Raw genomic sequence first — 26811 nt, forward strand, 5'->3', positions numbered from 1 at the left:
GGGCCAAGTCCAGCATTCTTTACAGAGCTGCTGGGGATCTGAACCCAGGTCCTCGTGCCTGTGCAGCTAGCACTTTACCCACTGACCATCTCCCCAGCCTCGCAGTCCATACTGCTCTTTTTGTTTATTTGTGTTGTTTTTCGAGATGGAGTTTTTCTGGGTAGCCTTGGCTGTCCTGGAATTCACCCTGTAGGCCAGGCTGGCCTCAGACTCAGAGATTTTGCCTGCCTCTGCCTCTAATTCTTTATAAAGAAAATAATTTAATTTCCCCTCTATGTGTATGGATGTTTTGTCTGCATGTATGTCTACACCACCTTTGAGCCTGGTGCCCATAGAGGCAGAGGAAGAGAGAGCTGGATTCTTGGAACGCTAACAGAGGGTTATACGTGCCAGTCAGATGCTGGGAACCAAACCCAGGCCTTCTGTAAGAGCAACAAGTGTTCTTAACATTCCTTAGCATCTCTCCAGCGCTAAGGTGTCTTTGTTTGTTTGTTTGTTTGTTTTTGTTTTTGTGTCTCTGTGCATGATGTGTGTTTAGGGCAGGGGTTGTGCTGGAGTGGTAGAGGAGCTTTATGGGGCCAGCTGTAACCTCCTTCCACCTTTATGTAGGTTCTAGGGACTGAACATCAGTGGCCAGACTTGTGTAGCAAGCACCTTTACTGGCTTAGCCATCTCCTCAACCTCTTAGTCACTCAAATTCTGTGTGATAGCCATAGCAGAGGACCATTTTCTGGGTCATGAGTAAATTCCATTCTGTTTCTTAGGCTCTATTTCCATGCAAAGCTCTGTTTTGCCCTAAATGTTAAAGCTTGCTCAGGGTCAAGGTTATCGATAAGATAAAATAAGACAAGAAACAGCTAGCTCTGGTCACACAGAGAAGTCACTTGATGGATCTGGGGCCTCAGGGCATGAGCCAGGCTCAGTACCTCACCTGGGCATGTGCAAGCCAAAGTCTTCTGGTCATGTTTATTATCTGCCTGCCCAGCTTCGGGCTGATGCCACGGAGGAGCATGCAGGGCCTCTGAGGCCGCTGCACATAATGAATGTGGTTTTGTTTTCTCGGAATTGCTGTGTACCAGGAAAGTCACATCCCTGCTCAGCTTTCTCCTTGGTGACTAAACACGAAATATGTGTTCCCGGCGCTGAAGGTCACCCACCCTCCGAGCTTCATCATTCATATTTAAACAGCAGCATACTGCAAACCTGGCCTGTTGGCTTATTCCTTTTTCTTTTGAAATCCACATGCAGACTTCATAATATCAACGGTTCCAGCCCTGGGGTTATTGGCAGAGCAAAAAAGCTCCCAGAATCAAAGCCTCCTGACTGGGTTCTTCTCTGGGCCTGACAAACCCAGCTCACTGAGCAGGCCCAGATGTTTTATCACCCAGGACCCCACAGCCATGAGAGGAACCACCAGTTCCTGCTGTCTTCCCAGTGACCGCTCTCAGGAGGATCACGTAGAACAGTGCTGTGAAGGGCAAGATCTGCCCGAATGTGCCCTGTAATAAACTGACTCCAGCTCAGAACCTTGAAACTGAAACCAACTCGCGAAAAGGGTTCCAGTGAGGAAGTATGGCTACTAGGTGGGAAAAGGAGAGTTTTGGTGTTTGCTCCCTGGAGACACAGTTTTCAAAGTCACTGGAGTGTTCTCTCTCTCTTTGCTTTCTGAACCTGAGATAATATTAGAAGCTGTGTGATAGGCAGGGTGCCCGGCCCTGGCTGACTCCTGAAGGCATGGCCTTGGCATCCTAGTCAGGGCCTCAGAACTCAGACAGGCTTTGTGATACTTCCGTCTGTCCATGGACAAACAGGTGCTCTGATTTTAGGGGCCTGGGCTACCTCTTGATCTGAGTGGCAGGGCTTAGAAATGTCAGACAGGTCCCTGTGAGGGCTGAAAGTGACTTGTTGGGTGCTGTCCTTCCAGCACAATGGCCATTACCATCTTCACCAGCACAACTGTGACAGCCAGCAAGAGTCCTAGGGTGGGGGTTGATGCTTCCTTGTGAAAGGAGGAGGGGCTGGGAAGAGCAATGGGAACCTTACCTGAGATTCCAGCCTCTTCTTTCTATCCCCTCACCGCCAGTTGAACTCTTGGGAGAGAGACAGAAAGAGAGAGAGAGAGAGAGAGAGAGAGAGAGAGAGAGAGAGAGAGAGAGAGAGAGAGAGAGAGAGAGAGTGAGAGAGACAGGGAACATACAATGTGGAACATTAATTGAAGGGATGAAGGTGGGGATGGGGGTGGGGCACAATTCCACTGATGCAGCTATGGGGAAGCTGTATCTGTGCTTGGGTGAGACTTTTCAATGCTGTGGTTGTTTGGGGTCACTCACAGTCCTATGCATAACCCCTCAGCCATGCTTGTTAATTAAGCCTAGAAAACTCATCGGTTCCCCACAGCACTCTTTGGTGGACTCCTGCTTTGGCCAACACTGGTACCCTATGGGGTGAATAGACATTTGTTCACATCTCCCAGGAAGTGTTCACCAAACACTGACCAAAATACATCATATGTATAAAATTGTCGAATAATTAAACTTCCTCAATAACTCCGCCTTATTTTTGGGGGAGGGTCTCTCCTTGAATCCAGATCGGCTAGTCTGCTGGCTGGCAGCTCTGAGGAACCTTCTGTCTGATACCCTAGCATTAGGATTATAGACCCTTGCTGCTATGCTGAGTATTGGACTCAACTCCTCTCTCCAGCCTCATCTTGATCATAACTCTTGATTGATGGGATACTTCTTGAATAGTGAAGACCGAGTTTCACTATGATAGCCTAATTTCAGGAAACTTTATAATCTTGTTCCTGGTGACTGGCACCTGACCCAGACAGAAAACGTGCTTTCCAAGTAATCACTGCAAGCCCTAGACACTGCAACTGCCTAAGACTTTAAAGAGCTTTGGTTTGAAATTTCCTCTTTGATGGTAGAGTGGGTACACAGAGAAAAACAGCAAGTACCACTCAATATGCTCCCTGGTGTGGTGAAAAGCCATGGTCAGCAGGCAGAAAACAAGTCTTGTAGAAAGGTGGTGCAGCCTGGAGTGTAGAGTGGGGGTGGCGCATGCCTTTAATCCCAGCACATACATGAGAGGCAGAGGCAGGTGGATCACTGTGAGTTCAAAGCCAGCCTTATCTACAAAGTGAGTGCAGGACAGCCAAGGCTACCCAGAGAAACCCCGTCTCAATAACAACAACAACAACAACAACAACAGCAACAATAAAAGAAAGGCAAATAGAAGGTACACCCATCCTAGTGGCCTTGGACATGGAAGGTCTTGCAAGCACCAGGCAAAAGGGTCAGGTACCAGTTGAGGCAATTCCTTCAATCCCTTGCAAATTCTTGTTTGTTATTGACATATGTGAAGAAAATGGCTGGGCCCTCTGCTTACTTCACAGGCTCTCCAGATGGTGTAGAACACAGACTCACACACAGGGGCCACTTACAGTTGGAGAAGGGTGGCAAATGCCCAACTTTTTGCCAAGCTGAAAGGGCAAGTGGTTGCCTGTGGTCAGGACTGAGTCCCCAGCACTTCCTTCACTGCCCAAAGCAGGAAACCTGGGCCCTCGCCTGGCCTCACTGTGGCTTGGACATTTTCCATCCCTCTCTTTCCCTCCTTCCTCCTTTTCAATCTTCATGGCTGTTCTTCCACAACTCTACAGACCCAGCATTCATCTTCACCTGGCCTTTCTCTCCAGGCCCATGCCTACCTCCGCTATTGATGAAAAGACTTCTATTGTAGAGGTGATCATAGGAACAATCTCCTCTACGACTATAGCCTGATGATTTAGACGTCCCTCAGGTGCCTTGAGAAGTACAGTGTCCAAAAGTGACCCACGTTGTCTTCTGACCATCCGTCCTCCCATTTCCCCAAATCAGCAAGAAGCCAGCAGGGCTGAGCAGAACCTACAGCCAGCCAATCACAACGGGTGCTTTCCTCCCGTGGGAGCCACCACACTACCGGAGATAAGAATGGTTCCATTTTCCTGGAGTCACCTAAGTGGCTGCTGTATGGGCTCGCTCAGCTTTCCTACCGTGCTCTCCTGACTGAGCAGGCAGAGGCCTTCTGGAGTCTTGCCTCGTAAGGAAGGCCTCCCCATCAGACCCCCCAGCCAGCCCACATTTGCCTTGCCCACTTCGCTGTAAGGCCTATGTCCCTGTCCTGGTTGTTTCCTCTTTCTGGATTTTTCTTCCCTCTTACAAGGAGGCTCTTTTGAGTTGCAGCCACAGTGCTACCCCCTAAGCTTTCTCTGACTCCTGAGGTCCTCTTCGCATGTCCCCTTAACCCAACTCCTGCCAGCTCTTAGAGGCATTCTTTCTTGCATACTGAGTTGCAAGACTGAGGTGTTTGGGACTGTGAGGGTGGGTCTCCTCCTAATATCCTATCTAGCACAGCAGCAGGGGCTGTGGGTGCTGGGGACTGAAGTGAAGGCTTTGCGCATGCAAAGTAAGTGCTTTACCCCAGAACCGAAAGCACGCAGGTGTTTCTCTTTCTATGGCATCTATGATCAGCATAGCAGCCTTTGCTTAGAAGCAGATTTGCTTCTCACAACTGACCAAGGTCCAAATTTATTAAATAGAAGCTGCCAAAAGTAAATTTCTGAGTTTTAAATTGAACTCCTTCTTGGCAGCTTCTGCTACTTGTCGTCCCACTGTCCTGCTGGGAAAGTTAACCATCCTCTGTTCAGTGTATCCACATATACTACCTGCCTGTGAGCCACATAGCGGCTGCGTTGCTCTTCAGCTCTCCTGTTGTATATTGCAACTCTTGTATTCACGTCACGCTATTTTACTTGTGTCCTCAGAGCACAGGGATGTTGGTAACTTGGGTACGTCAAAGAGAAGCTGTAAAGTTCTTCCTTACTGGGAGAAGGTAGAAGTGCATCGAGAGGCCAGTCACAGATCGTTCATGACAGTATCGCTACAACTGTCCTGTTACTATTATTGTTCCTATTGTTCTTGGTTCTTGAGTTCATTTATAAGTTGGCTTTATCACGTGTCTGTAAAAACATAGTATATAGAGGGTTCAAAGTTACTTGTGATCTCAGGCACCCTCTGGGGACTTGGGAAAGGGGGCACTATATTTTAAGTTTCACACTTTGGGACTTGTTGAGATTGTCCTGGATTGTAGACTGTGTTTCATGTTTGTTATTTTAGAATTATGCAGCAAGCAGACCCTACAGACCAGGGATTATGTGAAGGCACCAAGCCACACAATGAATCCTCTTTGGGAACTCACAGGCTAGTTAGTGGCTGAGGCATAATGAATAAATCAATAGAAGTAGGGGCCAAGCAGCCACCAAACGTCATGACACTTATGTTCTTTGGCGCCTGCCACTGTGCACCTTCGACTACATGGCCCAGTGGTGCTTACTACACTTCTTAGTGAACAGGGCCTCCTGCCAGTTCGCTGCTGCCTCCACAAACCTGCTGTGGTTATTTAGGAGGAGGACTCCATGCCCTTATCACTCAAGCACCACCTGATGAACAGTGTCCCAAGGTGCTGGCCGTGGACTAACAGGACGGCTGTCCCAGAAAACTGTTCCACCCGTATGATGAAGGAAGAAAGCATCCATCCCCTTGAAGTTTATTTGCTTATTCATATTTTTTTTTTTAGAAGCAGGGTCTCTAGTCAGCCCAGGCTTACACCTAAGGCTTCCAGATGCTCTGTTTTGGTTTGGTTTGGTTGAGGGAAGAGGGGATGAGGGTGATGGGGTCTCATGTATTTCAGGCTGGCTGGAACTCATCGTATGACCACGAATGACCTCGACTCTCTGGTCTTTCTGCCTCCACCTGTGATGGGATTACAGATATGCGCCATCACACCCTATTCAAGCAGTGCTGGGAACTGAACTCAGAAATTCCGGCAGGCTAAATAAGCATTACTACCAACTGAGCCACACATACCCCCTTTTAAATCTCAGAATATCTGTCAAGTATCAGTCAGTTGTTACATATGCCACAATAAGTTAGCTACTCCATAGGGAAGGAGAAGTGCAGATTTGGGAAATTCATTGATTCCCAGACTACATTATCAGCACTGCTCCAGCTTCTGCAACAACTAGAGACTAGTGCCCCCTGCTGGTCTTGTGGGGTAAGACGGGAGACTCACAAAAATGCCTAGTTCCCCCTCCCCCAAAATGAAGAGACTCTGAAAAAAAAAAATTTTTTTTTAAACTATAAGCAACTGCACGTATTATCCTTGGCTGGTGCCATAGGACAATACGTGCAGTAAACTTCGAACCCCTACCCAGATCTAGCCAATGGACAGGACATTCTCCACAGTTGAGTGGAGAGTGGGGACTGACTTTCACATGAACTCTGGTGTCCCATATTTGACAACATCCCCTGGATAGGGAGACCTGGTGGCACTCAGAGGAAGGACAGCAGGCTACCAAGAAGAGACTTGATACCCTATGAGCATATACAGGGGGAGGAGGTTCCCCTCAGTCACAGTCTTAGGGGAGGGAAATAAGGGGAGGGGAGGGAGCGAGGAATGGGAGGATAAAAGGGATGAGATAACAATTGAGCTATAATATGAATATTTATTCATAAAATATATTTAAAAAATAAACTATAAGCAACAATTTCTTTAAGAGAATCTTATTAAAGCCAGGAGGGTCACAAGGAGCTACAGGCAAGATCCAAGGCAGGGTGTGAGTGAGTGAGTGTGTGTGTGTGTGTGTGTGTGTGTGTGTAAGAGAGGGGCGGGGCAGGATCTTATTAGCTTCCTTAGTCTAGAACACATATGAATTATCACAGGTCTACAGCTATACAGTGTGAAGACAGCTGTGCAGATGGATGGCATTTTCAGGGTAGGACTAACTTGGACAAGTAGGGCTTCACAGAAAAAGTCACAGGAAGGCTGGATCTCGGTTCATCTGAAGAAGGAACCATCCTCTCTTTGCTTTTTTGAAAAACAGAATAGTTTTTTGTTTTGTTTAAATTAAAACCCTCTAGAATTTGGTATCTTACTGGGTTATACTTTCAAAAACACAACATATAGATTAACAAATGCTATTGTTCTGGCTAAACAGGCAGAAAAAGAAATGGTTCTTAAAACTTCTCTCCCAATTTTCTTCTGAAAAAGAGAATGAAAACTTATTATCTCTCCCTATTTTTAACTGGACCACCTTGGCCAAACCCCTGGGGAGACTTCTATCTTGGCAAGGGGAATCCTGCATGCAGTGGACTCTTGTGATAGCAATGTTTTGAAAACATGACATTATCTGGCCTCAAACGTTTGGCAAGTGCCCAGTGAAATTCTGACTCAGCGGGAGCCTGAGGTTCACTCCTCACTGGGAAGAAAACAAGCTTCTTATGTGTTCTTGTGGCCAAGATTATCAGAGGGCCCAGGGCCTCCTGGCACTGACTGGCTCCTTGCTTTCTATGTTGTAGTCCAGGCACCTCCTCCTAGGTCTTTGAGAGGCAATGTGAATGACAGAAATTATCTGCTATTAAAAACCAAACCAAACCCTAAACAAAATGACACTGCATATTAAGTAAGCAGTAGGGGGAAGTGGACAATTTGGGGGAGTTCAGTAACTCCTTCTACCATGTGGGACCTGGTGATGGAACACAGGTCATCAAGCTTGGTTGCACACCATTTGACCCATCTTGCTTAGTTAATTCTTGTACTGTTTGATTCTTTTTTTTTTTTTTTTTTTTTTTAAGAGACAGGGTTTCTCTGTGTAGCATTGACTGTCCTGGACTTGCTTTGTAGGCCCCAAACTCACAGCGATCCACCTGCCTCTGCTTCTCAAGTGTTGGGATTAAAGGTGTGTGCCACCACTGCCCTGCTTTTTGTTTTTTGTTTTGTTATACCATTTGATTCTTAATTCAATTTTACAGGAAAATTTTCCTGTGTTTTCTTTTAGACTTGGTGTATAGTAAAATTCTCAATAAAACAAAGTCTGACAATTGTCCAACTTTAAAGACATATAGGCGGGGTGTGGTGTGGTGGTTCACCCCTGAAATTCTGGCATTTGGAGGCTGGAAAGGAAGACTGCTCTGCACTCAAGGTCAGCGTAAAACCCTGTCCCTCAAAAGAAATAAATACTTAAAATAACGGCATCTGGCCAAAGAGTTAAGTCCTTGGCTTAAAAAAAAAAAAAGAAGAAGAAGAAGAAGAAGAAGCCTGGAGTGGTAGTGTACACCTTTAATTCCAGCTCTTGGGAGGCCGAGGCAGGCAGATCTCTGTGAGTTTGAGGCCAGCCTGGTCTACACAGCAAGTTCCAGGACAGCTAGAGCTGTTACACAGCAAAACCCTGTCTTGAAAAGAAAAGAAAGCGGGGAGAGGGGAAAAAAAAAAAAAAAAAAAAAAAAGCAGCAGCACTAGGACAAAGGGAACAAGAGCAAGCACACTTTCAGAGGTAAAAACATGGTTTGGATTTTCTCATTAGAGGTATGATGGTACACGACAATGTTATAAACCATAAATATCACTCTTATGTAGATATATATGTATGTGCACATAAATACAGTATGCATGTGTTTGCAAGCCAGAGAGCTCACTTAGTATTCTGCAGGACTTTCTGGTATTGCTATAGCTCAGCAGGAATTTAAAAGTGGAATATGAAAGTAACAAAATCCTATGGCCTGCACCCTCTGTTTTGTCTTTCTTTTTTGTTGTTGTTGGGTTTGTTTTTTTGAGACAAGGTTTTTCTGTGTAGCCTTGGCTGTCCTGGACTCACTTTGTAGATCAAGCTGGCCTTGAACTCACAGCAATCCACCTGCCTCTGCCTCCCCAGTGCTAGGATTAAAGGTATGTGCCACCACGCCCAGCTTTTTGTTTTTTGAGACAGGGTTTCTCTGTGTAGCCTTGGCTGTCCTGGACTAGCTTTGTGGACCAGGCTGGCCTGGAACTCAGAGATCTGCCTGCCTGTCTCCCAAGTGCTGGGATGAAAGGCGTGTGCCACCACGCCCACCTCCCTCTGTTCTTTTTGAAGGGGCCATCTTCAACCTGAAATCCTCTGGCTTCAGTCGCTCCAGTGCTGCTGGAAAGACAGGCACACACCACCGCACCTTGCACCCTAGGCTTACCCAGGGAAGGTCAGAGAAGTATTTATAGAAGCCACAGATTCAGGGCCTGGAAGGACACACCAGAAATCCCAGCCTTCAGGAAGCTAAGGCAAGAGACTGTCAGATTTCGGGCCTGACTAGGCTCTAATGGCATGACTGTCTCAAGAAATGTAACAAAAATTAAGCTATAACCAAATTGAAAGTAAAATACAAACCAGTTGTGGAGATAAAGGGAGTCAAAATCCAAGGCCTTGCTACCTCTTGGGGGATGAAAAGGTGTCCTGGGACGGTGGGCTCTGCCTGGGTTCCCACATGCTATTCTAGGTGCTGCCTGGGTGTCAGGTTAATGGCAAGGCCATGATGCTCTGAAGTGACGGGTTACTGGTGAAGTGTCTCACTGGGATGGGCCATGCTTTAGCTCAGTTTCTAGGTCCCAAGAGCCACCTTCAGGATAGGAATGTTTGGTGGCTCCAGCCCTGTAACCCTAGCAGCCATTTCTCTCTTAGGGCATCATCTTCAAAGCTCTGGGCAACAGGGCCAGGCACACCTAGATCACCTGGTCTTAGGAGCACTCCCCCCTTCTAATTTTTTGCTTAATGTGTATTGACTGTTTTGCCTGAATGCATGTCTGTGTACCATAAGCACACAGTGTCCAGAGATCAGAAGAGGGTGTTGGGTTCCCTGGAGCCAGAGTTACAGATAGTTGTGAGCCACCATGTGGGTGCTAAGAATTGGACTCAGGACCTCTAGAAGAGCAGCCAGTGCTGCCATCTCTCTAGCCCAGCCTCCCCCTTCTAAGAGCTGGCTGCAGTGAAGGACACAGGTGGTGGCACCAGGTGTGAAAGAAGGAACAGGACAGTGCCTGGGGCCCACTCTAGCTGGTTCAGGGCTGAGATACAGGAAGACTCATCAATTTTCACTGCCATCATGGTGGTTTGGGAGATGGGTAGAAAGAAAGATTTGTACCAAATACAGCAAAGCCTCATCTGTGTGCAGGGGAGGAAAGGCACAGTTAGATGCCCGAGTCAACATGTTCCCAGGGGGAATTTGGGGCTCTAATTATGTTTTTTAACCCAAATCCTAGGACTCTTGAAAGTAAACTTCCACTCCTCTTCCCCACAAGGACGCACACCCACAGCTGACACACAGGGCGCTAAGAGGGCAATTCTGACCACTGCTTTAGAAGTGTGCCTTTTCACATTTTCACGTTCTAAAGAAAGCCACAGTGTTACATCACGCACACACACTTTAAGACAGTCTTACTTCCAAGTGCTGGAATCAAAGACATGCACCACTACCCAGCTGTGCTACATTAAAAAAAAAATGGGCTCAACGATCTTCCCATTCCGTTACTGTAATGTTACATGACAGCTGAATTAGACATCTGACAGCTTAGAGAAAAAAAAAACTACTTCCTAAGGCAACAAACTATACACTGGGTCTATATAATGGTTTGGTCTTTATTGTCCACTTGTCTGGATTTACAGTCACGAAAAAAAAAAAAAACCACTTCTGATGTGTCCATGAGGATCTTTCCAGGAAGGTTTAAGTAGGGGGCAGGGGGGATGAAGGGGGGTGGGAGATGGGGGGAAGGGGAGACCCACCCTGTTTTGGTTTTTTTTTTGACACAGGGTTTCTCTATATAGCCTTGGCTGTCCTGGACTCACTTTGTAGACCAGGCTGGCCCTGAACTCAGAGATCCACCTGCCTCTGCCTCCTGCGTGCTGGGATTAAAGGCACGCACCACCACTCTTGGTGACTTTGGGTATCTTAGCCGGTAGGGTGGGGACCTGGAGCTGAGCAGCAGCATGCACCTCTGTTTCCTGGCTGTGGATGCCATGTGACCAGCCGCCGCAAGCTCCTTCCAGCAGGTTTTCCTTGCCATGACATCGATACTCTCAAACTATGAGACGGACCCTTGCTCCCTTAAGCTGTTTTTGCCAGGAATTTCGTCACCACTAAGAGTCGGCAACACACCATTTGCTGTTACTGTGTCTACAAATTCTCCTCCTTCACCCAGTGGACAAAAAAGCGAATCAGATGGTTTAGAGTAGGCAAGACACACAGCTTCCAGAAGCGAACTGCTGGTAATTATTTATTTCATTTTTTAAAAGTAAAACTACTCACAGCAATGTAAGCATAAATAAAAGCTTGCTGACTCTGCTGTTAAAGGCACAGAGGCTTGATTTTCAGAACAGATAATTCACCTCAGCATTTCTTGTATGTCTTTACATGATGCCTGGAATCAAAGGGTCTGCAAAATAAAAAAAATTTTAGTTTTGGGCTCATCATTAGAAAGGGAGCAAGCATCAATAAAACTGACTGACGTGGAAGACATTGCCAGCTCTGTCTTCCTAGTTTACTTGGCTCAGGTGTCCCACTGAGCCATTATTTCATGGACCTCACTGCTTACTTGTGTGCACTTTCTGATTTTACATTTACTCCTCAGATGCAAACAGGTCACCTCCCGCCACATATTTAGTAACCAGAGGCTTTGTAGCAGTACTTAAGTGTCCAACAGAAACCACTCTGTCTGCTAAACAATATCTTGACTGCAAAGCTTCTCTGACTGTTGGTGGATCGACAATGACACAGGCCCAGCCATTATCACCGTGGCAACAGTACCCAGAAACTATCAGAGGAAAATTGCACATGGAACCGCTGCTCTCGAGCAGGCATGCCTCAGCTTCCTCCGGAGTATGCTTTCTCTGCAAGTCTGGTGTGCTCTAGGGTACCACCAACCCAGCGCAGGGCCGAGACTACAGATCAGACAGCATGCCACCGAGTCCTGCTGGCCAGCATCTGGATCCACGTGCTATTTACCAGGAAGAGCACCTATCATGGCTGGAGCTCTGTTCTAGGGAGTAAGTGCATGTCAAGCAATCCACAGACTGGAAAGTAAAGCAAGCAGTAGGCCTTCTCTCTTCTGCACTAACACAAGCAGATGTGCCTGCACGTTTTGTGCAGGAACTCCACCCAGTGGCCATCATCACCTGTTCTGCACTTGTGTGCATGTTCTGGAGGTGGAGTTCAGGACGTCGGAAAGCGATCTACTACTGAGCTATATCCTCACACTTTCTGAACATCCCCCCCCCCTCTTTAAAAGGTCTTGCTATACGCTTCTCCTTGTCCCAGTTTCTAGTGTGCCGCCACTTTGCAGACGACGGCCACCGGGCCCAGCTCCCATCAATTTTCTAGTTTTTTCAATAAACCTTCCTGATCCTGGTTCAAGGGGTTAGGTGGACAGAAAGGTCGTCACCGAGGTCCCCAAACCAGCTGTCCCACAGCTAGGGCGTTTTACACCTTTCTAACATAAGAACACCATTCTAGAGGCCAGGAAGATGGCGCAGCGGGTAAAGAGACTTTTACTTTGCAAGCCCGAGGTCTGTATCTGGGTAGGAACAGGACTCACGAAGTTTTCTTCTGACTTCCACTCACACGCTGTGGCAGCTGCATGCACGCAGATCAGACACACAATACAACAGTTATATTTTTATGCTAAAAAAAAAATCATCCTAGAGGAGGAATCTCACGCGAAGCAGCAGGACACGGCTTGGCTGTACACGTGCACGACACGGGTCTGAGTCTCGGGCAGGACGAGACGTGAGGCCGAGTTCGAGGCTGGAGCCCCGGGCAGGCCAGGACACGCCAGGTACGAGGCTCACCTCAGCTGATGAAGCGCAGGAACCTACCACCTCTCTGGTTCGCGCCATCTCAAGACTACCGGCCGCGTTCCCGTAGCAATCAGACGCCGCCAACGGAACCGGAAGCTGCGTCCGGAAGTGACTCCTTCCCGGCGTGCCACGGGCTGCAGAAGCCCCGCCTAGTGCTATCCTGTTATCCTAGGGTATCCGGGCTGTCCTCGACCTCCCACGTGAATAAAGTCGTCTTCCTGTAGTCGCGCCTCTCGCTGCGCTTCATTGTCCCTGATGGACGTCTAGTTTGTCCAATCAACACGCAAAGCGGTCATTCTCGCTCACTGGCAAGCCTGTAGAACGCGGCTTCCAGGGAAAGCCCACCGTCAGGGTGTGGGCGATGTGATTGGTGGAATTGAGTCACTATTGTCCAATCACGAGACTCGCCCAGAGCCTGTCCAATGAGAGCCTCCGGTGGGCGGGCCGGGCGCCGCGGCCACCGTAAGCTCCGGGGTGGCCTCAGAGGCGGTGGGCAGCGAGCGGGCATGAGCGGGTCCCTGAGCCGGGCGGCGGCGGCTCTGCTGCGCTGGGGGCGCGGCGTAGGTGGCGGCGGTCTGCCAGGGGCCGGCGTGCGGGCGGCGAGCTCGGGCGGCCAGGCGGAGCAGCTGGACGCGCTGGTGAAGAAAGACAAGGTGGTGGTGTTCCTCAAGGGGACACCCGAGCAGCCCCAGTGCGGCTTCAGCAACGCCGTGGTGCAAATCCTGCGGCTGCACGGAGTCCGCGACTACGCGGCCTACAACGTGCTGGACGACCCGGAGCTGCGGCAAGGTCAGGCCCCTGGGATCTGGCGCCGAGGGCGCGGTGAAATTGAGCAGATCCCGAGCAGCGAGGGCCCTGGTTGTGTAAGCCAGCTGGGCTGGGGGTTCGCCTCCCCTCATCTGGGGGAGAGCTGTCTCAGGCGGCGTCGGAGGAGGGTGGTCAGCCGCGTGACCCCTCGCCGGGTCGTCTTGGGAGTGGCTCGCTGAGAAGGGGACTCGCAGCGAGTACCCGCGACTTGTTTGCACTTTTGGGGGACACTTGGAGGGGCTTGTAAGCCAGCGGCCTACTGGATGGGGGAGGGACTCATGGCTGCGTGTGTGCTGATGAGGTCAAAGGCTGGCCTCGAATGTTTAAGGCCCCGAGTGTCAGGGACTTGTCTTCTTTCTGCAGAGAGGGTTTCACCATAGTCCAGCCGGACTCATGTTTGGATCTGATCTGTGGGGAAAGACGCGAACTTTGGTTTTTAGATACCGTAGCACAGAAGGGCGGTGTGTGAGGGCCGGACCTTGGGAGAGGTTCAGCTGGAAGAGCAAGTCACGACTTCTGACCCCCACCACATTAACAAAGTGCCGAAAGGTTGGAGCCCAAAGGGCAGAGGTCAGAACAGCCAGAGCAGTGGCTTTTCACTGAGCCTGAGGCAAAGAGACTGGGTCCTGATGTCTAGTTGACATGTTAAGCCCCTGGTACCTTACTCAATCTTCTTGCTCTTGAGTGGGGAGGAGAAAAGCCAGGGCCTTGGGCCTGATCCTTGGCAAGTCAGGCTAAAAGTTGGCTGCTTGTGAGGCTCGGGGCGGGGGATAGGGGGGTTATCTGGTTTAGGCCATGCTGTGGTTTTGGATCAGGGGTGGCTCCTTGCTGGGGAAGATAAGCAGGCCCCCGACCTGGGATCTGCCCTGCAGACGTGACTCTTAGCAAGCAGACAATTGCAATGTGGACATCTTGCTCGATATGAAGTCAGAGGATCTTTGGTTAGAATTTATGTTCCCTTATTCAGTGTGCCTGGACGTTAGATATAACGGAATACAACTGATGTGACACTAATAGCGGGAAGGTGGTCTGTCTGTCTTCCATCTCACATGTCTGGCCTCTGATCCGTGTCATTAGGTACTCAAATGACAGAAGAATTTATTTATTTATTTTTTAATTTTTAATTTAATTTTATTAATTTAGTCTTATTACATCTCAATGGTTATCCCATCCCTTGTATCCTCCCATTCCTCTCTCCCAATGACAGAAGAATTTAAATCTTGTATTTTCTTGTTGATATTTTGTTGTTGTTGTTGTTGTTATGCAATTTTATTTTATTTTCTAGACAAGCTAGCCAAGCTGGCCTAGAACTCACTGTATAGATCAGGCTGGCCCAGAGCCTGAATTGAGCCTCCTGCTGCTCAAGTGCTGGAATTACAGGTGTGAGTTGTTGCCCAGACACAGGGGCTGTGGAGAGCAGATTTGCCTTGGAATCATCCATCTTAGCTAAGGAGGAAAACCAGTTTTTGAGCCTAATGCATGGCTTGCCATTCATTATTCCTGGTACCACTAGCTGGCCTTCCTTCCTCTGCTTTACCTCAGAGTCTGGCCAGTAGTACTATCACGGGGAAGAAGTGCAGAAAAAGTACCTTGAGAGCCATGAACTTTGATTATAAAGTAGCTGCCATTTAGTATGTGTCTTCTGTGCCAGAGAGGATGGCATTATATACAATGTATAAGGGGATAGGGGAATTCCCACAATGCAGTGCAGTCTGGCCTTGACCTGGTGATCCTCCTGCCTCTGCGTCCAGAGTGCTGGGGTTACAAAAATGAGTCAGCTATAACTTCTTGACTGTTGATTTCATTGCCTTATTGGTTACTAAGTATGTTATCTAAATAAATAAACCTGTGTCTCCCGTGGCTGAGAAAAGTGGAGGTTGGTGGGAGGGCTGACATTTGGATAGGGCAGGTTGATGTGAGTGTGTTTCCCCCTCTCTTCCCCCCCCCCCCCCCCCGCCAGCCCCATGGGGCCTTTGTTAGCTAGCTTAGGCCTCTGCAGTGTGGGGACTCTTCAAGTCTTTGTCTATACCCTGACTCTGTCAAGGAGCAGGCAGGCAGCTCGTGCTTGCTTTGTCAGGCAAGGAGGGGCCATCTTACCTGTTGTACTGCAGCACGGGGACACTGTAGCATTAGCCCTTCCTTTTCTCTTTTGCCAGAGTTTTATAAAGGGCCCTGGTTCTCACCCAGTGTCCAGGAAGTGTAGTGCAGAGAGATGCTTTCTGGTCCTCACTTTTATTACTTGGGGTACATACAGGCCACAGCGCAAGGCTCCTGAGGAACTTGGGCCACAATGCTGCCCCATTGTTCCTTGGGCAGTCTTGTTGCTGCAGGCATTTTAAGACCCTGCCTGTGTGTGTGTGGGTGGGTGGGGGAGGCTGGCTTACACAATAGCCTGTGGTGCTGGGAATGGTGCTTGAGCCCAGCAGGCTTTCTGTGACTGTTGCTGACTATGAGAGGCTGTGGTTAGTCACAATCACATCACAGACCTCTCTGTGAGCGCTCCAACAGTCCTGTGTCCATCTCCGTGTTCTCTTTAAACCAGGAACAGTGTCTGCCAGAGTAGGGACTGACTGTTGTTGAACGCATAACTCTTGCCCTATGTTTTCTTGTCCTTGTACCGTGCAAACTTTTTTTTTATGTGTAAGCCTATGTGACATTGCCATATGCTTGTGCATTATGTAACACCATCAGAGTAGCTGGCCTAGCTGCCACTTTGGTTTGTTTGTTTGTTTGTTTTTGTTTGTTTGTTTGTTTTTTTGAGACAGAGTTTTTCTGTTTAGCCCTGGCTGTCCTGGACTCGCTGTGTAGACCATGCTGGCCTCAAACTCATAGCCATTCGCCTGCCTCTGCCTCCAAAGTGCTGGGATTCAAGGTGTGCACCACCACACCCAGCTTAGCTGTCACTTTGGACATGTCGATGGCTTGTGGGACATTTGAGTCCTCTCTGCTGGCAGTTGTGTGTGTGTGTGTGTGTGTCTCCCACAGTTTTCTCACTGGTTGTCAGGTATATTAGAAGCTCTTCTTTGAATCCCACCTATCTGTGAGCTCTCTTTCCTTTAGCCCCCTTCTCCCAGTCTGTAAGTGTTTATGAAGCAGTGTCTGGGCATTCAAGGCAATAGTTGGGTATTTACTAGTCTGGTGAATATTGGAGATTGGATATGCAGTTGTATGTGTGTGCACTCTTGTGGACCCAGCCATGTGCTGTGGGCATCTGGCACCACACTTTGGGAGTGTACCCTAACAGTCAGTGTGTCGGTGATGAGCAGAACTGTTTCCCTTCTCCCAGTGAGATAGTCTGGGGTGGAAACAGACTACCTTTGTGAAGGGACAGGCTGTCAGTGGGCTCCTGGGTCCCCAGTGTCTCCGTTGCTCTGTTGTTGCATGCTGTATGATCATTGAGTATGCTGAATTCAATAAAACTTTATTCGTAACTAGATTGGTGGTGGCACACAACTTTAATCCCAGCACTTAGAAGGCAGAAGCAGGTGGATCTCTGAGTTGTAGGACAGTCAGGGCTCCACAGAGTAACCCTGTCTTGGGGGGGGGGGAGGAGACAAAAGACATTTAAAACTTTATCCACAAAGGCAGGAAGAGGTTTAGCTCTAAGCCAACTTGTCCAGTGCCTCAGGTCTAGAGGGTTCCATATAGGATAAGATACAGGTGTAAGGTATTTATGACAACATGGCTTATGGTGGGAGTGAGCCAACAAGATGGCATCTTGGTTTTTTAGTAACAGACATACTAGGTCCTGGTGTACTTGACATGGCTAAATATCAGACATGTTTGGTCAGAAGTAAGTGGCAAGGAGTACTGATGGCTTAGTACTGTCTGTGAATAGTGATATCAGGTGTTAAGTCAGTCCCACATGCTGTACACGCGTGGGCAGTGAGCATGAGCAGGTAGCTGTGGGCAGGACAAGCTGCAGCCAGGCCATGGATTTAGAGGCTGGCTTTAGATTTTAGAAACCTAGATGCTGTTCTGGGTCCACCACATGCTAGTTCTGTGACTGTGGGCAAGTGACTCACCCTCTCTGAACCCCAACCTCATCCATAAAACAGGGATAATATATCATAGGTCTGCATTGGTTAAATAGGGTTGTTTATGGAAAATACTTAAGGAGCATGAAGTGCTGCAGCCCTGAGCTCTGCAAATGCTACTTTCTTATTACTGCATGGACACTCAGCTCGTGTCATTCCTGTGTTCTTTCCCCATGCTTTCTCTTTCCTGTAACAAACAGGACAGCAGACCCTTAATGGGGTGGGGGTTGTGGGGGGGGTGCATGTACATTCATAAGCCATATCCACGTGGTGCTTGACACTGCAATAGGAAGTCATTTCAGCAATTATTTATTGTTTGATATTCTCAGTAACTCTATGAGGCAGCATAGATCCACTTTACAACTGAGGAAACTGAGTCTGGGGCTCTTTGCTGCATCTCTGAGACTGCATCTGGAGGCCAGTGAGCCTGCTCCGCTGATGTGTATGCCTGAGCCTTGGCTGTCCTCTCTCAAGGTACTGCAGTTTCCATGCTGAGATCCCCAGTGTCCAAGGTGGGAGAGATGAAGGAAATGTAATCCTAGGATGTGATGCACGTAGCTCAAGACCATAGAGCCCGATGGGACTCTGGGGTTACTCCACATCCGGGGACCAGGAAAACCACAGCCATGTGCTGTGCTTAGGTGCTTCAGTGTGGAGAGCTCCTGAGAGTGGACAGGGCAGGGGGATTTTTACATATATTTTCTCTCTTTCTCTTTTTTTCTGGCTTGATAAGCTGTTATGTTTGCGGGGGAGGCACAAGCATGGATGCAAATGCCTGTGGGTGTGGACACCGAGGTCTGTGTCAAGCGTCTTCCTCAGTAACTCTACCTGATTTTTTGAGGCAGGGTCTCTTACTGAACCTGGAGCCAGCAGACTGGGGCCCTCTCCTAGCCCTGCCTCCAGAGCTGGGAGTTACAGGCATGTACTGCCGTGCCCAGCTCTTTGACATGGGTTCTGGGACCTCAGACTCAAAGTCCTCACGCAGAGGAAGCACTTTAGGAACGCAGCCTGGCAGTTTCATCTGCTTGGGTTTGTTTGTTTTTGATGGCAGCAGTGGGTGAACTGAGTCCCTCAGCGTTTCGGCTCTATTTAGGGTGACTTCCAGTCAACAGTCCCCTGAACTTGATCGCTGTCTAGACAGCATGATTACCACTAAAACCCGTTCTTAGTCTGAGCCTCCAATTTTCAAGAGGTCCTACCTGACTGTCATTAAATATTGCAGTTTTGAAAACTAATTGGGGGGTGGGGCTGGAGAGATGGCTCAGTGGTTAAGAGCACTGACTGCTCTTCTGAAGGTCCTGAGTTCAATTCCCAGCAACCACGTGGTGGCTCATAACCATCTGTAATACAATGCCCTCTTCTGGTGTGCATGAAGACAGTGTACTCATAAACATAAAATAAATAAATCTTAAAAAAAAAAAAAAAGAAAGAAAGTCACACGTACTCTGGTGCCTCATATTTGACCACGTCTCCTGGATGGGGAGGCCTGGTGGCACTCAGAGGAAGGATAGCAGGCTACCAAGAAGAGACTTGATACCCTATGAGGATATACAGGGGAAGGAAGTCCCCCTCAGTCACAGTCATAGGGGAGGGGAGTAAGGGGAAAATGGGAGGGAGGGAGGAATGGGAGGATACAAGGGAGGGGATAACCATTGAGATGTAATATGAATAAATTAATAAAATAAAATTTAAAAAAAGAAAACTAATTGAGAAGTAAACAAGCCGTATTTAAACAATCCCTACAGGGCACCTTAGTGTTAAGGTACAGATCTCTAGTGATTGGACCTTTACTCACTTCCCGTCTTCAGAAGAGTAAGAGATTAGAGACCACCTGACCTATTGTGGCTCACAGGCCAGGGCCTGTGTGGCTCACACCTGAGGTCCAGCACTCTGGAGGTGGAGGCAAGAGTAACTTTGCAAGTTTTGAGGCTAGAGCTTGGGCTACAAATGGCATTCCAGGCCATCCTGGTCTAAAACAAAAACAAAATAAAAACCTCCCAGCAAGCATCAATCACAACAAAAGTAATCCCGATGACCCATCAGCATGTGGCACCTTGAGTCCTGCCAAGACGCTGCCCTTTGTCCTTGAGGTGCAGTTCTTGAAATGTGAGCCATGAGGCCAGACAGTGGGCAGAGTGGAGCTGTGACAGTCTCTGGTCTGAGAGCCACTTGCTGGCAGCTAGGTGATGGGTGTTGTGGTGGAGAACCCTCAGTGACACAGTCCTTAGGAGCAGAGTCTCCCGTGTGTGACCAGCCAGGGCTCGGGTGAAGTAAGGAGCTATAAAAGTGGTAGCGTGTGGCCTGCTTCTGTGACTTTCTGCCACTATGGACTGTGAGGGCAAGCTCTGTCTCTCTGGGAGATAAGTAGATGAACAGTGATGGTGGAAAACACTTCATTCTTTTCTCCCAAAGGTTTTACTAAAACTGTTTAGCGTTCACTGTAGTTTGGGGTGGCCTTGGGCAGCAAGGATATTTTCATTTTGATGTTTCAAATCAGTGGATGCTCAGCAAAAGTAATCAGTAAGTTTCTAGGGAAGAAAAGCTGAGCTGTGAAACACAGAGGCGACGCGCACAGGGGTGGTCCACCTCAGGAGACTCAGCGAAGCCTGTGTTTAAATGGTTCCTCACTCCCACACCCCACCCATTACAAGGGAAACAGATTTGCAGCTGATCCATAGGCTGGTGGTATTTGAGGGTCAAGTTCAAGGTCCAAACACGACCCATGTACAGAGTAGTCTCAGGGTTCCGTGCACCCCACATCAGTATGGTGAAAGCCTTGGATTCAGCAGGTAGTTTAGAGTACTAGATACCGGAGACTGTGGAAACTGGTAGGATTTGGCCTCTGTTGGAGCCCTTCCCTTCTTGAGAGGGCCTCTGGGAAGTCCAGGCCAGCCTTAGCCGAGGGCTCCCACCACACCCAGCTTGCTACCATTTCTCAGTGTTTGCTGTCTGGAGAAGCAAGATAAACGCTGTGACCTGGGCTCCCTCCAGCTCTGTCATTTACAGCAACTCTGCTTTGTAGAGAAAGATGGTAACTTAAGAGATTTTGAGACCATTGGGATGTAACTTAAATTGTGTAATTTTAGTTGTAAAGAAGTATTGACTGTTAGGGTAGTAAGAACAAAGCTTGTGCTTTAGTTTATCTACATAAAAAGCTCACCATGTGGTTAATTTTCAGATTTATATATATTGTATTTTTTGGAAGCACCTGCTCACTTATTTTGTGTATTTGTATGTTCACTTTTGCCATTTAAGAACATCTGCCTATAGTATTTATGCCTTTGTTAATTTTTTTGCTGAACTGCATTCGCACTAGCCAAATGCTCTCCTATTGAACTTATATTCCCAGCCCTACACACACACACACACACACACAGAGGCATATAATACTAATCACCATGTGCTACATACATGTGTCCGTCACCAGGCTCTGTAGAGTCGGCCATCCAGGGAGCTGAGAACCTGGGGCTTAGGAGTTACAGCATGGGCCAGGGTTTTCTGTGTCTCTCAGTAATCCTCAAAGGCAGAATGCACTCAGTGTCTTGAGTGTAGGTCAGTGGTGGTCCTCACCGCTCAGAACCATGGGAAGAAGGCAGGGGTGGGGTCACCCAGTCAGCCTGCGAGTTCAAGGTGGACCCATCTTTCACAGCACATTTGGAAATGACATTTCTTCCCTGAAAACATGACCTGTATGGATAATTATAGCTTTGCCTGTCTCACGTGCTTTGGTTGGACAGTCCCATTGCCAGGGTGAGTCCCCTGGCTGATGGATCTGTTTTACTGAGAACCTTACCTGATCCTAACGCAAACCACAGGGGCTGAAGGTTGGGGGAGGAGCTGTGCTTTGTCAAGTGATGTGCTGTCCGTTTGGCTCTGGGACCCATCCTAGGGAGGGGCCTGGATTTCTGCAGGAGCCAGGGTGTGATATCTGTGGTGGAGGTTTCACTGGCTTCTGATCACTTCAGTGATGTCTCTCCCATCTTTCCACAGGTATTAAAGACTATTCCAACTGGCCTACCATCCCGCAAGTGTACCTCAATGGCGAGTTTGTGGGGGGCTGTGACATCCTTCTGCAGATGCACCAGAATGGGGACCTGGTGGAGGAACTGAAAAAGCTGGGGATCCGCTCCGCCCTGACAGATGAAAAGGACCAAGACTCAAAGTGAGGGCTCCAGTCCTCGCTGAGCAGAGTGCCCTCCTCATCACAGTTGCTGCCAGAAAAGCCTTACTGAGTGGTGTCCTGTTGCTGCCTTGGTTGTGCTGGGCCTCCCGGCTTGCAAGTGGGCAGCTGCTTTTTCTTTGGTCTTTGGCTCAGAATACCCTCTGGTGAACGTCTCACCACTGCACTGTAAATCAATGTCGTAATCCGGTATTGCTGTGACCCAGATTTGTTCTGACATTGTCTTGTATTCTCTGCCGGCTTCAGGGGTCACTCCCAACTCTTGTCTGTGAGTTGGGTTATAAAGATGGCAACCCCCCTGATGTTTTTGTAACTTCTAAAGGGAAATGGTGGACAGAGAAGAAAATGTGATGGCTGGAGTGTTGTTTTTTAAATAAATTGCCAACACAGACCGTGTGTGTGTATGAGTAGTTAACCCCAGCAAGTGTAGCTCTGTGGCATGTTGAGAACTAGCTGCCTTTCCTTTGTATTTTCTTCCTTTGCCCCCCCCCCCCCCCCCCCCCCCCCCCCCCCCCCCCCGCACCTTCTGCTTCTCACTACTCCCCTACCCCCTTCTGTACAGCCCAGGCTGGCGTTGACTCATTACTTAGCCAGAGGTGAACTTGACCTTCAGATCCTTTTGCTTCCACCAGATACCTCCTGCCACCATAGTGCTGAGAATGGACTCCCAGGCAGTGTGCAGCCCCAGGGCTTATCTGTGTGCTCTCCCACTGAGTGATTAGTCAGCACTGACTCTCACACTCACCCAGGCTGCCCTGCAGTTTCTTAGGCGCCTCGGGAGTACAGGTGCCCTTGAGCTAGGTGGTGACACCACGCTGGAGGGAATGTCGGTGTGCACCCCCACCCCCTCTAGATGGGGAGGAGGCATCAATTGGCCTCTGAAGCGTTTTCTTCCTCATGAAATGGGGCCTCAGAGGAAATAATTGGAACTGTGTATATTCCCCAGCACAGTGTCTTGATGGGACTTCCCCAGGGCTGATCCATCCAGAGAGTGCTGTGGAGGACCTGACTCCTCATCCTGCACCTGTGGGACACACCCAGTATGCCTGGCTTTGCTGGAAGCCACATTCAGTCTCCAGGGGCCAGACAGAACTGCCTAGAAATCACAGGCAGGAAGCAGATGGCCTTTTCCCATGGAAAGGGCACAGAGTATTGGACTCCCAGAAGCTAGTCGAGGAAAGCTTTGTGTATTTAGACCTCTTGAGCCACACTCCCTTCCTGAGGAAGGGTGGAAGGGGCGGGGCTCCCAGGGTTTAGGACCCCCCAAGAAGGGAAGGAAAGTGTTGTCCCAAGGCCACCCCTCCCCCTTTTCACTAGAGACCCTGGGGGGGGGGCTTGGAGGTTGGGTGGGGGCGCAGATCAGAGGATAACAGCCCTCATGAGTGACAACCTCCAGGCTAAAGGGAGAAGAAAAGGCGTGTTAGTCTGTGAAGGTCTATACTACAGTAATTGCACACTCAGCTCTTTTGAGCATGTAGCTGAACCCGCGTGGATTCCGCATAGATCGTGGAAGCCTTTTGTCCAGCAGGTAAGGGAGGAGCCCTGGAGGGAAGGCGGTGCTCAGGATCCTGCCTATGCTGCCAGCCCTGCCCCTTAACCATGACTCCTGCCTGTACATGAATGCCAGGCCGTGGGTCGCACACATCAGTCTGCGGTTGTCCCCTTGCTGCCACGCAAGCTGTGGAGTGAGTCGCTTTTCCATTATTGCTGCCTTTGGCTTTTTTCTGGATCTGCCTATGTTCCTTAGGCTCATTTGGGAAACACTGAAATGATCAAACAAAACAAAAACAAACAAAAAATGTATTAGCTAAACCACACTGTGGGTATTCTCTAGAATGTTAGCTGGACTAGAATAGGCTGCCTGGGGAATGATCCCGTTGAGTCTCTGGAAGTAGTGTGACATCTTCCCAGAGTTGATGAACAGTGCTTTCTGTATGCTTTGCACACCATAACCAAGGGGAAAGGTTGAAGATGTTATCTCGTGGGAGTCGGCATAACTCATGGTCTGTGTAATTAGAGTTCAGTGTGAGGGTTAGACTGGCATGGAAGTTCCTCATACAGACAGCAACACACCAGCCCTCCAGTGACATTAGATAGGTCCACACGTCTGGCATTAAAGTCGGTGCCGGGAGACTGAACCGAGTCTTCTATTAGTGTGGTGCTCGTTCTTGGCCATGGAGCCATCTCTCCAGCCCAAGAATTAACATTTTTATTTTTATTTTTTTTGAATTAACATTTTTATTTCAGGTGGTTTTTGTTAGCATCAGAGACTGGCAGTGCCATCCATGAATGTCACCAGCTTCATTTCAACTATCTTTCATAACTATTTTAGGATACAGTGTAACTTTTTTAAAAAAAGATTTCTTTATTTATTATGTATACAGTGCTCTGCCTGCATGTACACCTGTAGGCTAGAAGAGGGCATCAGATTCCATTATAGGTTATTGTGAGTCACCATGTGGTTGCTGGGAATTGAACTCAGGACCTCTGGAAGAGCAGTCAGTCCTCTTAACCTCTGAGCCATCTCTCCAGCCCCCCAGCGTAACTTTTTGTTTATTGGTTTTGTGACTCTCAACCCCAGGTCTCCTGTATTCAACACTGAGCCACACCTTCAGTTCCCTTAGCCCTGTTGAAGTCACTCATGGGTAGGAGTCTGCGACAGCCATCCAGAGAGGTCTGGCTGCCCTGGCTAGGTAGCATATTGCATAGCAGGGTGAACTGAGGAGAAGTCAGATCCTGTAGTCGCCTGAATGAGGAGTGTCCCCCACTTACTCTCCAGCTGGTGACAGGGTGTGCACACAGTCGTGGAACCTTCAGGAGGTAGAACCTTGTCAGAGGAAGTGAGTCTCTGGAGGTGGGCCTTGCGGCTTTGTAGTCTGACTACTTCCTGTTCACACTGCTTCCTGAGTGTGCGTGTGATGTGATGAGCCAGCCTCCTGCTCTGCCACCATGCTTTCCCTGCCTGCTGCCACACCTCCTCCACCATGATGGATACTGTTGCTCTGGAACCATAAGTTGCTCTTGTCAGGATATTTTTATCACAGCATCAGGAAAAGAAATCAAGCCGGCTCCCTTGTCTGTGGGGGGTATGGTGGTGAGGGAACGAACTCAGAAGTATGTGAAAACTGGTGATCCCTCCTCGCTCATGGGTAACACAGGTAATTTTGTAGCTGACCAGCTGATCAGCACAAGCCAGTAGCTCAGAACAGCATTTTAAATTTGTGCTTCTGTCTTTCCCAGCTGTGCAGGAAACCTCGGGTGGAGTACATTCCTTTTCCTGCTTGATTGACAAGCACAAATGCTGTATTTACCTCAGACTCAAAACAGGGCCATTAAAGAGGACTTGGTGTGTGGTTATGCTAGCCAAATAAGGACTTTATATGGCCCTGTCTGATTTGCCGCCATTTGAAGGCTTAAAGGGAACAGAGGGAGGTCTCTGTCTTGTGGCAGAACATGGCTAATCACGACTCGGAATATAGCTCCGTTTAGTAGAATACCTGACACACAGGAAGCTCTGGGTTTAGTCCCTAGGCCCACATCTGTGCTCATAACCACAGCACTTAAGACGTGAAAGCAGCAGGGCAGAAATGTAAGGGCATCCTCAGTGATGGAGAGCGACCTGGGAGTTGTTTTATGACGTAAGCCCATGCCTCCCCAGCTTGTTTTTGGTCATGGTGTTTGTCACTGCAAACTTAGGCAGAAGGTACTCCACACGTCTGTTAGGTCGGGTTCAATAGATGGCCAAAGGGTTTTTAAAATACTTCCCTTTCCCGTTACAGTAGAAATCTCTAATGAGCTAAAATGTTGGGCTTGTGTTGTGTGGAGTTACACTCAGAAGAGCAGTTTAAGCAGAGGCTATCCCATTTTGTCAGTAGCAAGTACTGTGGTCCTGGGGTCCCCCCTGATAGAGATGCCTGCTGATTTCTTGATGCATTGTGGGAAATATTTCCAGATGACTGATGGGCCCATCACTGGTGCTTCCTGGAGAAGTCACCAGAGCCCTCAGCGATGGGTTCTCTTCCTGTCCTGGATTGCGGCTGGCCTGGGCTCAGCTGTCAGCCATGAGGGACCAGGGTCGGCATAAACGTACACATACTTTGAACCTGAAGGAGAAGTTGCTCAGAGCCCTCACAGGTAAGCTGGGCACAGGTCGCCCATTTCCCACCATCCTGGCTTTAAAATTGCAGAAATGCCTTGCACACCATCATCCTAAATACAACCTCCTGTGAACGGTGGTGCTGGCGTTCTCTCACTGTAACACATACCTGAACTAGAGAAGACAGGTCTTACTTTGCAGGTCCCAGGCCATGACTAGGTGGCTCTGTTGCCCTGGCAAAGTAATTAAGTATAAGGGGGCAGGGGTTGTGTGTAGTGGGGTTAGTACCTCTCTCAGCATGGGCAGGAGGTGAGAGCACCAGATGGGTTCCATGCTCTTTCAAGGACACATACCAGCTATTTAAAGAGTTCCCACTGGGCTGGCACCTTTTAATAGCCCTGCCACTTTCCCAGTGTGTAACTCTGGGAAGAAAGTCTTAGCACAGAGACCTGTTTCAGATCCATGCTGTAGCCTCTGCAGAGCAAAGCACTGGGCTATAAGGCGAGGGTGAGGGATGCTGTTTAGTCCACTGCTTCCAAAACAGTTGCATGTGGGTGTCCTGACCCTCATCCCCAGAACTTGGGAATGTTACCTGAGACCCAGCAGTGGGAGCAGGGAGGTCACAATCAGAGCGGAGGTGTAACAAAGGGTGTCCTTGAGGGTGACAGAAGGGGCTGAGGGCTGTGGATTGTGGATTGCAGTCAGCCTATAGAGGCTAGAAAAAGCCAAGTAGGGTGTCTACTCTGAAGCCTAAGTAAAGAGCACAGACCTTGATTTTAGTCTAGTGAAACTGATTTTGCACTTTAGACCCCTAACTGTAGGATGGAAAAATTCAGTCTTTTAAATCTCTAAGTCTGTTATGGCAGCCCTAAGAAACTAGTGTGTCTGCCTGCCTGGGTTTTTTATGGTGGACAGACACCATGTGGTACGGCAGCTACGTAAGGGGACAGACATATTATTGAGATTATATATTTCACTGACTCCTCACAAAAGATTAGTG

The 26811-nt window shown here is 48.7% G+C and overlaps 1 protein-coding gene and 1 non-coding gene across 2 annotated transcripts; one reads left to right on the top strand and one right to left on the bottom strand.

Moving 5' to 3' along the window:
* Positions 1–11509: 11509 nt before the first annotated feature.
* Positions 11510–11785, bottom strand: LOC127197278 (small Cajal body-specific RNA 13). The gene has a single exon (XR_007831639.1). It is a non-coding gene; the product is annotated as a small Cajal body-specific RNA 13 (non-coding RNA).
* Positions 11786–13182: 1397 nt separating this feature from the next.
* Positions 13183–22106, top strand: Glrx5 (glutaredoxin 5). Its single transcript, XM_051150996.1, has 2 exons — positions 13183–13480; positions 21526–22106. Exons 1-2 carry the CDS (start codon positions 13198–13200, stop codon positions 21699–21701), a joined length of 459 nt encoding a protein of 152 aa, XP_051006953.1. The 5' UTR covers positions 13183–13197; the 3' UTR covers positions 21702–22106.
* The last annotated feature ends 4705 nt before the right edge of the window (positions 22107–26811 follow it).

Source organism: Acomys russatus, chromosome 1 (assembly GCF_903995435.1).
Source record: "Acomys russatus chromosome 1, mAcoRus1.1, whole genome shotgun sequence".
NCBI classification, from domain to species: Eukaryota; Metazoa; Chordata; class Mammalia; order Rodentia; family Muridae; genus Acomys; species Acomys russatus.